Genomic DNA, 14,269 nt, shown 5'->3' on the forward strand with positions numbered 1-14,269 from the left:
GGAGAATAATACAATCTGTTGATCAACTTGACATGCATTATATGCAATCTGGATTGCATCGATATTAGCTAGCTTTCCATTTTTGTATATTCTTTCTCCAGGTAGTTGGAAAAAGTTTTCCGTCCCATATGCCGTGTGCCGCCCGGACATGCTATCATGCTAACTAGCTCCCTGAAAGCGGGTGACTCCACTGTAGCAATAGCCTGCATGTGTTCTACAACATTCTACAATGGCTTTATCGACTTTTCCCTGGCTAGCAGTCCCTCAGTTAAAATCCAGCCGCTGTTGCTTAGGTGGAGGTGGAGTGGCGTCGGCTGAGTCTCTGTGGTCTTAGCTACTAGCTTCGTCCCAGCATGTTGTTTTTGCAGATGTTTTAAGAGATTTAGATGACTGGTTTGGGCAGTAGATAGGATCTTTGACCCGCCAAGACACAACTTACATTTAACTAAAACGTTCTTTTCTTTGTGCTCGACAAAAGGGAAATAGTGAGAATATCTCCAGGTGGAGAAACTAGACTTGAGCTCCGCCGCCGCCATGATAGTCTTGTTAGTAAACAACACAAACACGCCCACAGCCCGTCTCCGCATGTGACACAGGAAGTATCTAAGTACATTTACTCAAGTACTTAAGTACAGTTCTCATCTCTGTTCGCCTGGCTGTTGACTATATTAAAAAAAACTAACGGAGTAACGCACCATGTAGTAACGGTAACTGAATTGCTGAATTTAAAAAGTAATGCGTTAGAGTACTAGTTACTGACAAAAATAACGGCGTTACTTGTAACGCGTTAGTTCCAACATTGCGTACGATACATTTGATAAAATACGAGGTACAAATTGGGAAACGTTTGTGTTGCAGCATAAATTAAAGAGTGGAAATAAACAATACTAGAATTTGAACACCTCAAAATAGAATTAAAGCACCAAAAATATACAGTGAATGTGCACACGTACAATATGTTGGAGAGCTAGCCAATAGAAGTGATTGGCTAGAAATATGTTCTGGAAGTAAACAAAAGAGTCCAATGGTGGCGTCTTTTAGCCTTTGCAGACCATTTACATGCACTAAAATATATAGAGTGGAGCTGCAGAATTGCATTTTCCCTGAGATCAGTAAATAAGCCTGCATGAATATCTGATCAAGTGTCGGAGCTCATAAGAAGATGCAGTGATTCAGCATTACTCAGCAATAACCATTCTGCTGTCAATATGGATTCTCCTCCCACTGAGCTGCTGGATAAACAAACCACTCTCCCTCTGTTCGGATTATTTGGGTTCTGCTTCTGCTTTGTACCAGATAGTCTAATATAGCCCGAACAAAACAGCGGGGTTTATGGGTAATGCGGTCCTGATATTGAGAAGCGACAGCTAACAAAACAACTAAATGATGTGTGTTTATATGCAGTAGATTAGATGTGTAAAACGTACCCAGCACATTTCCTACTCATCACACACACACACACACACACACACACACACACACACCACACACACACACTCACACACACACACACACACACACACCACACACACACACACACACACACACACACACACAAAGCCTCTGGGGCTGGGCAAGGAGGAGCAGGCAGGATCTCTAAAGACGGAGTTAATTGAGTGGACACACACATGTTTTGAAACGTCTTTGATTCACATTGATAACCTGCCCTGAGGGTCTGTGAAGACGGGGTAAAAGAGAGGACAAACACATGCACACAGGAAGAGATGCTCCCCTATCCATGTCTTAATCACTTTTCAGATGGCCACACACAGACGCACACACACACATACCATGTATACATCACTTCAGGGGACATTACATTGACTTACATGCATTTCCTGGAGACTTATCCTAACCTTAACCATAACCAACACATGCCTAACCCTAACCCTAACCAAGTCTTCACCCTAAAATTAATGATTCCCCTTATGGGGACCTCCATCATGTCCCCATAAGGGAGGCGAGTCCCCACACGTGACTGTGTAAACAGATGTTGGTCCCCACAAGTATAGTAATGCTAGGACACACACACACACACGGTTAGTGGTCATTTTGATTAATTGACCGTGGCTAATGAATATCCGTATTCTAATATTTCTCTGTGATTGCTTTTTAAATAAGCATCAGTTGTCTGTTTAATGCTGCACTCTGACATGGTGGTGTGTGTGTGTGTGTGTGTGTGTGTGTGTGTGTGTGTGTGTGTGTGTGTGTGTGTGTGTGTGTGTGTGTGTGTGTGTGTGTGTGTGTGTGTGTGTGTGTGTGTGTGTGTGTGTGTGTGTGTGTGTGTGTGTGTTGATCTCAGGAGGTGTTGATAAAGATTGGATGTGAACACGGCTGGCATCTCTGCCCCTCTCATGTTGGCACTTGGCATCACAGGGGACAGTGTACTGACCTTTCTCACACACACACACACACACACACACACACACACACACACACACACACACTGTTCTCACACCTCTGTCACCACCATGTGTGAGACACTGCTTGTCGTTGCTTTTATGTCTCATCGAATAGCTGCTGCCCTCGGACTTAAACTGCATTATGAGCGTTTGAAGTATACCTTTTAAATTGTTTTCAAAGTCACAATATTATAATTTAGTACTGGCAGACAATGTAGAACAAATATGCTTATAATGATACAGACGTGTGGACATTTCCTACCTCTCTATTTTATATTACATGGCAGGTTAATCGTAGTTTAAATCCTTTTTCTTTTGAACACATTTAATGTTAGTCTTGTTTCTATCATGCATAATAAAGTAGAGGATTTGGCCAAATAAGGGATGTATATGACTACACATTACCACATGTTCCGCGTTGTGTTTTGATGTGTGTGTCGTGTGATATCATGTGACTGTAGTTCACTCTTCTTCCCAGCAGAGAGAGCTCAAGCTGGTGTTTTACTGCATTGCACATCTGTTCAGGATTTAACCTTCATTTGTTGAAAATGTAGCTAGAAAATCTAAAATTGGTAGTTATTACAATTTTTCTCTGACATTTCACTAGAAGTTTCACTTGCTTCAACCCTGCTGATGCAGCTTAACCTGATACATATTTTGTTTTCTGTGGCAGTTTAAAATCCTTTGCAAAATACATGTAATAGTTGAATATAAACATGGCTGCCTGTGTCTCCATCTCCATGTGATTCACTGTGATGGATGCTCTGACATTATGTCCTCATGGGAGCAATCACTTTCTGCTATATTTCCCCTTCAAGTCAACACAGTGGAAATAACAGCAGCACTTTAGGAAGGTCACACACACACACACACACACACAGCTATTAAAGCAGTGAGCATATGAGAGTGTTGTCAAAAAGGCAATTCACATTCCACACACACACACAGCATGAGGTTTGAAGGGAGTGGCGCTCTACTACTTGTAAAAATGTCCGATCTTTTCTCCTGAATGATTTACCCTTTGCACAGGATTGCACTTTATACGATGAGTAAGACTCGTTATTGTTGTGCACTTTTAGCAATTTTTTACTCAAGATACTGTCAGAGAAATCAGTGATAATAGCGGTTTTTGCTTTTTAAAGAGTCAGATTTCATTTAGTTTGTAAAAGTGTTTTCGGCAAATGTTAAAGTGTTTCGGACGTGTACATTTGTCTCAATTCTCGCATCTTGTTAATTTTTTATTGTTAATGTTAACTTGTTTTTTCCTTGGTAAAAGTGTTTTACTCAACACAGGATAACCCGTGTTTTTGCTTTTAAAGAGTAAGAGTTTAAATCCGTTATTGTTTTTTCTCTCTCCACAGTACAATAGAAACGACCTTCGACACCACCGTAACCACGGAGGTAAATGGGCGGAGTCTCCCAGCCCTCACCACACGCTCCTCCCCATGGCCTGGCGTCTCGGCCAATCACAAACCCCGCGTCTCCAGGCGGGCGACGCCCCCTCAATGCCCGGCAGCTACGCGGCGCCGCCCAGGGCGACCACGACGAGCGCCGGGTGCACCACAGGGCGCTACACTGGGCACTCTGACACTTCCAGGTTTGTGTTCAGAAGAGGGATGAGGGGGGCGGAGCAAGGGGAGAATGGAGGAGGAGGAGCAGGAGGAGGAAGAGGAGAAGGAGAAGGAGATGAAGGGCAGCAGTCGGAGATGGAGATAACAGGGTACTTGAGTGAAGGAGACATCCTAGGGAGGAGCAACCGGACCAATGAGATCACCAGCGGGTAGGACGACTATAGCACTTAGCATGTTAGCTTCCTCTGATGCACTTCTGACTTCTGACATAAATGATGGTGCCAAAATGTATATTGCTAGCCTAAATTAAACTTGCTTCTGTTTGGTTGAGGTAGGTAAAAGTATTTGTTGCCAAAATGTATATTGTTTGCCTAAAATATCCTACGAGCGGGTAGGATGACTATAGCGTTTAGCATATTAGCTTCCTCTGATGCACTTCTGACTTCCTGCTTTAAATGCCAACGCTTTAATTGGTAAATGATGATGCCCAAATGTATATTATCACGTACAATGCATCGGAGCACTGGCTAATAGAAGTGCAAGTGTTCCATAGTGATGTCACTGTGTTCCCGGAACTCCTATAGAACACACTACAGGAGAGGGAAAACCCCCCAAAAATCACAATAGGGCCTCTTTAAGTTATATTCTAACGGACAGTATGAGAAAAAGAGACACTAGAGAAATTAAAGACGTTCTAGTATCCAAAATGTAAGTATGGACCCGAAAGCGAGCAGAATATGTTCCACTTGATATGATTTGGCCTTCTTCTTTCTCTATACTAACTGAAACACTTGTTTGATGAATCATGAATACAAGTCACATTTTTCTATTCAATGTCGCAGTGCATATGGGTTTAGTAGAAAAGGTTGGATGTGTGTTCATAGAGTCTCCAAGGCCTCATCTTTCTGTGAACATTAATACAAAGGGCAACATCCACCAAGGCTGTCATCGTTTGTCTTGCCATGAAAGTGAAGTGTGCGACTCGAGGCCACGCCATTCGCTGACAGATTAGCTGAATGAAAATAGATCCGGAAAACATCACGGCAAAATGTGTGTTTGCTTCTGACCTTCATTATCACCATAGCTATTAAAGCAGTGAGCATATCTCACACACACACACACACACACACACACACACACACACACACACACACACACACACACACACACACACACACACACACACACACACATACACACACACACACACACACACACACACACACACACACACACACACACACACACAGTGAAGAGATGTAAAGCAGAGTTATGGGGTAAAGCATATTAATTAAAGTAACACGTCTGAAAGGAAAAGTGATTAGCTAAGCTTAATTAGCTAAATGCTAATGGTCTCCGTGTCCTATCAGCCGTGCCTCAAATATTACCTCTTACTCAGTGCCACATACACACATTTAACAGGGCTCTTGCAGATCCTTAAAAAAGGCTAAAAGGCAATAAAAAAAGGTCTTAATTGGTACTAAATTGTGTTAAATCAATCTTCAAAATGATACAAAATAGATTGTATTAATCGTTTTTGTCTTACTTTGCAATTTAAAATCTCCAAAAATAACTATAACTTCGATTTAATGTTTATTTTATACTTTACTGAATGCCCTTTTGCAATAATGATAATATTCTGTTTGCATCCGAAGTGCTCAAAGCAGGCAGAAATGCTAATTCAATTAAGTGTTGCTATTAGGATTTAACATCTAAGATTTGGCTCAAACAGATTTATACCCTATATATTTCTAGAGAAAAATGTGGTGATTAAGTTGATTTTATTTTCAATATTGATTACTGCTACCTTGGTGTTTATTCTCAGGAAGTAGTTTTATTCTACATGGTGTTTAAAAAGTCTAAAAATCCAACTTACCTCAAGCTGTAGATTAGAATAAGGATTTGATAGGCTTTCGTAAAAAGAAAGTGCTTTTGTATCATCCATGATGTCACTGTATTCCCTTACTGGTTAAGTTTATACAGAACAGAGGTTCGTCAACTCAAGTCAATTTCATTTATAGAGTTACTATGTTTCCACCACAGCATCGTCATCCTCTCATTATTCCCCCTCTCACAGATACCTTACCGACGGCGGCCTTCATCTGTATTCGAGGAGCGCAGGCCGAGCCTCGGACTCTTCTACTTCTCAAGATGTTTCCCAGAAAGGCAGCAAAGAGATGCAGGGCGACATCGACAGGTAGGCACAGAGTCAATACCTCGCTTTGATGATTTGATGTTGCTGTGGACGATGACACTGGAAACATAGAGGGACAATGTTAATATACAGATGTGGGTACATTTCTACATTTCTACATTTGTGTTCAGATTTTTTGAATTTTCCGGATGTCACAACTAAGTAACTTTGTGCATTTACTCAACTACATCTTTGAGGTACTTTACTTGAGTGTTTCAATTTTATGCTGCTTGATAATTATACTACAGTACAATTTATAAGCAGATATTGCACTTTTACTCACACGTATTTGACGCTTTTAGTTACTAGTTACTTTGCACATTCATATTGTTATTACCAAACAAAGTATGACTCTAATGGATTAAGATATTTGAATAGCGAGTCATTAAAAGTTATTTCCAGCTGCAAATTAAAATTACATTAATGCATGAATAATTACAATCCAGTGATTTAATATGTATTACTCTGAAAATAAAATGTGAGGGATTTTAGCCTTTGCAGACCATTTACATGCACCAACACCTACTGTATACAATAATTGTACTTCACTTGAGTATTTCAATTTGATGCTGCTTGATAATTATACTACAGTACAATTTGTAAGCAGATATTGTACTTTTATTGTAAGTATGACGTACTCTAATGGTTTAAGATATTTGAATAAAGAGTCAAAAAGTAAGAAGTAAGTTGATGTCCTTGGAAAGTACCCTTGTGCATTTACTCAAGTGCATCTTTGAGTTAATTGTACTTTACTTGAGTATTGCCATTTTATGCTACATGATACTTATACTACAGTACAATGTGTAAGTAATTATAATGTTTTTTACTCACTAAAAAAATTAAGTATGACATACTATAATGTATATCTGAATAGAGAGTCATTCAAAGTTATTACTAGCTGCAAAATAAAATGACTTTAATGCATGAATAATTACAATCCAGGGATATATTATGTGATGGATTTTAGCCTCTGCAGACCATTTACATGCACCAAAACCTATATAACACATTACAGGAAAGGGAAAACCCCAAGAGGCATAATAGGACCTCTTTAATCGAAAGAAACCCCATAACTCCACAAGTTAAAAAGTAAGAAGTAAGTCCATGTCCTTCAGAGATGAGAGTCAGGACACTGCGGATTAAATGAGGTGAAAGGGAGAGACGTGCGATCGATTGAAAGCTGTCAGGCTCAGATTGAGATGACAGGCCTTCAGGGAGCTTGCTGGGAATCCGCTGCTGCAGCGACATTTCCCAGCATGCAACTCTAACTTCTGCCAACATTTTGATGAGTCGCAGTGTTTGGAGGAGGCGGACGGGCGGCTTTGGAAAGCAACCAGAAATCACTCTATAGAAATAGCTTGGTTTTGTTTTAACGCTTAAAATAAGTAAAGGGCTGTGAGAGTCACTCCTTGTTTTATAATTGTTATGCTATGCCGTTTGTATTTTGTTTTTGTCTTTGCTTTTGTTTGCTTTGTACAGCCCTTTGAGGCATGTCTTGTGATTTGGATCAATAATACATTTTGATTTGATTTGATTTGACTCCTTAACTGACTTTAAGGATCTTATTCAAGGTGCCAATGTGGTCGTTTTGCATACAATACAATGCAATACAGCTTTATTTGTAAAGCAATTTAAAACCTCCAGACCAAAGTGTTGTACAGAGAAATAAATACATTAATAAAATACAAAAATTACACAGTTCAGCTCAGAAAACATAAAAATAAGCAAAAATACAAATAAAAAGGTAAAAATAAACATGAATAGAGTAATAACAGCCATATAGTAAAAAACAATAGACCAATTAAAAGCAACAATCTACTATCTTTCTAAGTGTCGAACGTTAAGGAGAAGAGGTGGATTTTAAGAAGTGGTTTTAAACAGACAGTATGCATGGTTATATAGGATGAATGTAACCATAGTTACCTCCATGTGAGGTCGGCCCAGACCCTAGGGGTTTTTTAATCTACTCTTAAAACACACACTTCTTCTCCCTGGCCTTCTAGTCAGAGCGGAGCACGACTCCTGACTTTTCCCTGTGTTTTTTATATATCTGTTGTAATTTATTGTCTTTTATTGTGATTGTAGTATTTATTACATGTACAGCACTTTGGCCCGACCAAAAATCGCTTTTAAATGTGCTTTATAAATAAACCTTGATTTGATAGTTAGGTACAACTTACAGACGTTGTGATTCCTCCTCCTGCTGAATCTGCTACCAGTTTACATAACTGTGTTGTTGAAAAGCCCCGACGGTCCTTCTGTTTTCTGGTGTGCGTTTTCGTTTTCACAAGCAACACAACAGTCAGTCAGCGGAGATGTTCAGCAGGTCGGATCATATCTGTGATCGGCAGAGCGTCACGATATCAGCCGACCTGACCGGAGGTTCAGAACAGGCGTTAGACTCACCGCCTGTCAGTCTCTCTCTGATCTGCTGTCAGACTGTGACACTCGAAGGGATGGATGGATAAATATGAACCCTCTGAACTGTCTCCAAGTTGTAGCGTCTCCCTCAATGTGTTTTATCTCAGAAATGAGTCTTAAAACCTTTAAATGAATCAGCATTTTGCCACTTCCTGTTTAAGTTAACCATTTCTTTAATGTGTTTTTGGTGAGATGTCTGAAATAAGGTCTGTGGTAAACACAATCTGAAAAGATGTGACATAAAATGCATCACTAAATACCCCTATGGAGTTTAAAAAACGCCTTAGCAGTGGTGACGTGAAGTCATGTGACCGTGCTGTAGTTCCTTTATAGCCCAACATTAGCCACCTTTAGCTTAGCGGTGGTGACATGAAGTCATGTGACCGTGCTGTAGTTCCTTTATAGCCCAACATTAGCCACCTTTAGCTTAGCGGTGGTGACGTGAAGTCATGTGACCATGTTGTAGTTCCTTTATAGCCCAACATTAGCCGCCTTTAACTTAGCGGTGGTGACGTGAAGTCATGTGACCGTGCTGTGGTTCCTTTATAGCCCATCATTAGCCGCCTTTAACTTAGCCGTGTTGACGTGAAGTCATGTGAACGGACTGTAGTTCCTTTATAGCCAAACATTAGCCGCCTTTAGCTTAGCCGTGTTGACGTGAAGTCATGTGAACGGACTGTAGTTCCTTTATAGCCCAACATTAGCCACCTTTAGCTTAGCGGTGGTGACGTGAAGTCATGTGACCGTGCTGTAGTTCCTTTATAGCCCAACATTAGCCACCTTTAGCTTAGCAGTGGTGACGTGAAGTAATGTGACCGTGCTGTAGTTCCTTTATAGTTAGCTTTTTATCCTAAAAATCATAAAGTGGTGTTAATATGTGGAGATTATCCGGCTGAACAAAACATATAAGTATCATAAATGTGTGTTTGCAACAGATCTTCCAATTGAATCCAATAGAAAAACCCTTTTGCTCTTGTGATGCTACCTTTCAGGACCTCCTTCAAAAATACTCCACCAGTGCACGACTCTAATGTGCTAATTCCTCTCAACCTGCCTTCACATTATTCCCAAAAACGGTGGCGTCTCTGAGCTAAAGTTTGAGATAGCGCTTTGGGCCTCAGGAGCGATGAGAAAGTATTGATGCCTGCAGGCTAAAAGACACTTGATGTGTTTTGAGTTTGAACTCTGATATCCTTTTCCTTTCCTTCCAGTCACCCATACACAACTAAATGAATACACACACACACACACACATGGCTTTAATGCCTCCCTGTGACATGTGTGACAGTCAGAAGCTGAGCTGTCACTTGTGACTTTCCCTCTGACATACGGTAATGCTCGGGGGGGCGATTGCTCACCGTGTTTTCAGCATGGCTTTAGCTCCCTCCCTTGGGACAGGTTTTTACTTCTTTTTCCTGAAACATTCATATCATTTCCACAAAACCCCTCCGGCTTTAAGACAAACTGTTCGCTCACCTCGAAGAACTTCCCATCTCCTCAAATGCACACATGCTTCTAGGAATGACAAATACCAGCAAAGCATTTATTCCTAAACTGTGAGTTAGTCAAATATATATTGTGTGTTTTTACCTCTCCCTGGTCATTGTGAACTATAAGAGGAAGTGAACATTTCTTACTCCCTGGCAAAATGATAGGTAGCATTATATTCATATGTTATTTCTGCATGTCTGCTCCATTCCTGTATTTATTTGAATGTCTTTTACCAATCAAAGCAAGATCAAGCGTTCCCAGCAGCCTTTTTTTCAGGTTGTGCTGGCTGTGCTATGCGGTAAAATGTTAATTTTGTGATTGATTTTCCATCTGAATAAGAAGAACTAAAATCATCCAACAGTAGCTCAGTCTGTGGGGACTTCAGACCAAGTGTTGACTGTTAAGGCCCGGACACACCAAGCTGACACCAAAGAACTGACACAGACGGACCCCCGGCTGTTGTGTCGCCTCGCGTCTCTGCGTCTTGGCCATGTGTCGCACTGGAACACACCACAAAGACTCCAGCTGACGGCCAAGTAGCACGTACGAACTGCGCATGCGTGAGTGGCAATAACTCTCCTTACCAGCAGGCGGCGGTAGTGTGTATTCGTCATTCAAAAGAGGCAACAACCGGAAGACAGACTGCGTGATAACCGAGAGAAGAAGAACAGACTGCGTGATATAAACAAACAATAAATAGCATGTGTTCCATTTTCACTCTACAGCGAGAAGCTCACGGGGCTTTCCCGAACCTGAGTCGAGAGCTGGAGTTCAATGAAATCTCAGATTTGCCTTCTTAATAGTTTGTTTGGGTCCCTCACTTCCGTTTCATTTCTCATGCACTGATCCGCTAGCTGAAGTTGACTGCAGGGCTGCCCAGAGTTTTACGATCTGTCTCCTTTTCATTGAATTACAAATCATTTAGGTTTTCTCCAAAGAGCAGAGGATAAGAGTAATTAACCTTAAAGATACAAACAAAAACAACAAGAAGAAAAGCAGATATGTCACTTTAAATAAGCCAATCCATTATAAGTGATTAATGTTGAGCTAATCTCGTTCAGTCCTATTGTTTTAATAGAGTTGTTTTTTTGTGTAATTTAGCCATGGTACAAGTGACGGACGATATGCAGACTGTCCTGATATCAATGGGGAGCTAATTCCACTATTTACACACACACACACACACACACACACACACACACACACACACACACACACACACACACACACACACACACACACACACACACACACACACCTCTTCTCTCCCTGTCCTCCTCACACTGGCGGTAGTAGAGAGAGTTGATGGGTCTGTGTATAAACTGAACTCCCATGAGGCTCGTTATGCTTTCCGTTTTGTCTCATAGCCCTGGAGGTTCTTCCTGCTGACTCATCTGATCAGTGTGGAGTCATGGTTTCTGTTCTGAGCACTTTACGACATATCTAATGATGGTGGTGTTCTTGAACATATCCGCTATGTGGGGGTCCATGTTGCTTGGGAAAAATAGTTCTGGTTTTCTGACATTTAAGCAGGAAGAGTGTAGTTTTGTAATGAAATTAGAAAGACCTGGAATATTGATTTTTGGGGGGCATTTTTATAATAATAACAAATTGTGTTTCTATAGCGCTTTAAAGTCGCCTTAAATGTTCTTGATTTTAGGAAATTACAGATTCAAAATACAAAATGAGAAACAGTTCAAACTAAACGACATTAAATAACTTCCCTTAATTAAAAAAACAAAAACAAAAGTTCTGTATTAACCCTTAGATGCATAAGTGGGTCTTTCTTGACCCGGTGAGATGGTTTTCTTGAAGTATCTTTGTAATTACATTTTTTTTATCATTTCATATTCCAGCTATTCCTCAAAAAACATGTTTTGGATATCATGCCATTCAAATGTTCAATTTACTTTTTATACATTTTAAGAAATTGTAGTTTTTGTATTTCTACCCCATTCCCCCTCTGGGAACCTTTGATTCTTATCACCTGTTGTTGTCAGGAATACATTCACTGTAGGACACACAGACGACATCACACGTGACACCTCTCAGGAAGATTATTTTACACAGCAAGATCTAATACCTGTCAGTATAATAATAATACATTACATTTTATAGGGCTTTTCAAGGACTCAAAATCGCTTTACAATATAAGGGAAGGTTAGGGGGGGGGGGGTGTAGGACTATCAAACTTGATCAGCCGGCATGGATTGATGGGGGGTGGGCTTTGACAGAGGAGAAGAGATGAGTTTTGAAAAGGGACTGGAATACTGTGAGGGTCTCAGAATAGCGGAGATCTTTGCATCGATATGTTCAAAACGTTTTTTTTCAAAATGACCAAAATGGCATAAAACCACATATTATTCTAATACGGGTCCTTTTTTACCCACTTATGGAAGAGTGTAGGGTCCAGTCACTCGGGCATCTAAGGGTTAAAAAATATGTTTTTGAAATGAAAACTTTAAAAGAAAAAATCCAATAAAGAAAAAAAAACCTTTTTAAAAGTATTCAATTTAAAAAAATTAAACTATACAAAATAAATAAACTCATTTATAAAAACGTTCAATGGTAAAATTGAATTTTCAGCATTTTTTCTCTTTTAAAGTGTTACAAGGAAATACAAATAGTATAATTTTAAAGATCGATGTAAGAAGCTCTGGGACTGTATTGGATGTGTGGCATTACATTTCATTTATTGAGACAATTACAATTTTGCTAGCTGTTGAAATGTGTTGCGTACAGACCCTTACTCACTCACTCAACAGATATACCCTTTTTCACTAATCCCTCTCTTATTTAGAAACCTACTGTGAGCGACTGAAAGTATTTGGCAGTTGTCTTGTTTTGTCTAAGAATACAGTAGAAACTCTGCCGCCTCCGATCCCTCCTCTGATCAAAACAATGCAGCAGCGCTCTCTAAAAATACCCGCTGTCATGCATCATGGATGAGAGCATGCTCGTGGCTTTACTGTCAGGAAAAGACGTCCGAGGAGAGTGTTTTGACACCGAAGGGCTTCCCGTACTCAGCAGAGACATGAATAAGTAACAGGCTCTGCTTTTAGCCTCCTGTGTCTCTCTCTCTCTTCTTGTTCAGGACCGCTGGCTCGGCAATCTTTGGGTATTTCAAAGCTGTCAGGATTGAAGAGCGGTTCGGTGAATGTCTTGCTATAAAAGAGACCTTATTTGCCTTCTTGTCCTGCACTTTCTTTTATTTATGAACCCTCTGAACTGTCTCCAAGGTGTAGTGTCGTGGATCCGATGTAACACTGACAACATTAAAGAATAAGACAACGAGGAATCAATAAAACAGATTCGACGGTAGCATCACCCTGCATGGGTTTTATCCTGAAGTCCTGAAACCTTGAAATTAGTCAGCATTTTACTTGCCTTCTTGTCCTGTACTTTATTTTATTTACGTGTGTATTCTGATAGCAGTGGGACTTCGTATTTGCTCCTTTCTGTTCTTTAGTACACTGAAACACAGAAACAAATGTGTGTGTCCATACGTGACGAACAGAGCTTTCAACTAACCTAAGACAGTTATGTGAAATCTGTGGACATAATACACTTCCTTAAAGTCAACGTTTCAGTGTTTTTAGTGTCTGTCTGTCTGTCTGTCTGTCTGTCTGTCTGTCTGTCTGTCTGTCTGTCTGTCTGTCTGTCTGTATGTGCGTCTGTCTGTCTGTCTGTCTGTCTGTCTGTCTGTATGTCTGTCTGTCTGTCTGTCTGTCTGTCTGTCTGTCTGTCTGTCTGTCTGTCTGTCTGTCTGTCTGTCTGTCTGTCTGTCTGTCTGTCTGTCTGTCTGTCTGTCTGTCTGTATGTCTGTCTGTCTGTCTGTATGTGTGTCTGTCTGTCTGTATGTGCGTCTGTCTGTCTCTGTCTGTCTGTCTGTCTGTCTGTCTGTCTGTCTGTCTGTCTGTCTGTCTGTCTGTCTGTGCTGTGTCTGTCTGTCTGTCTGTCTGTCTGTCTGTCTGTCTGTCTGTCTGTCTGTCTGTCTGTCTGTCTGTCTGTCTGTCTGTCTGTCTGAATTACAGAAGGTCGTTTTTTTTGCCTTTCAATGACGAAGCCGGTCGTTATGTAAGTTTCTGTGAAAGAAAATGTCCTCTGTGACGTTGTTTGAAAGTTCAGCGTTTCTGGTTTCAAGCGTTCATAAAGTTTTCTGGCACTTGTCAGTCTGCCAGCTCATTTGT

The 14,269-nt window shown here is 40.5% G+C and overlaps 1 protein-coding gene across 1 annotated transcript in view; it reads left to right on the forward strand.

Moving 5' to 3' along the window:
• Positions 1-3,763: 3,763 nt before the first annotated feature.
• The window catches only part of LOC117561366 (neuron navigator 3-like), a gene marked incomplete at its 5' end in the record, with an annotated part of 73,840 nt that continues 63,334 nt past the window's right edge, over positions 3,764-14,269 (forward strand). Inside the window, 3 exon segments of the mRNA XM_034238686.1 lie at positions 3,764-3,840; positions 3,843-4,182; positions 6,051-6,170. Coding sequence (XP_034094577.1) covers positions 3,764-3,840; positions 3,843-4,182; positions 6,051-6,170 — 537 coding nt within the window.

Source organism: Gymnodraco acuticeps, unplaced genomic scaffold (assembly GCF_902827175.1).
Source record: "Gymnodraco acuticeps unplaced genomic scaffold, fGymAcu1.1, whole genome shotgun sequence".
Taxonomy (NCBI): Eukaryota; Metazoa; Chordata; class Actinopteri; order Perciformes; family Bathydraconidae; genus Gymnodraco; species Gymnodraco acuticeps.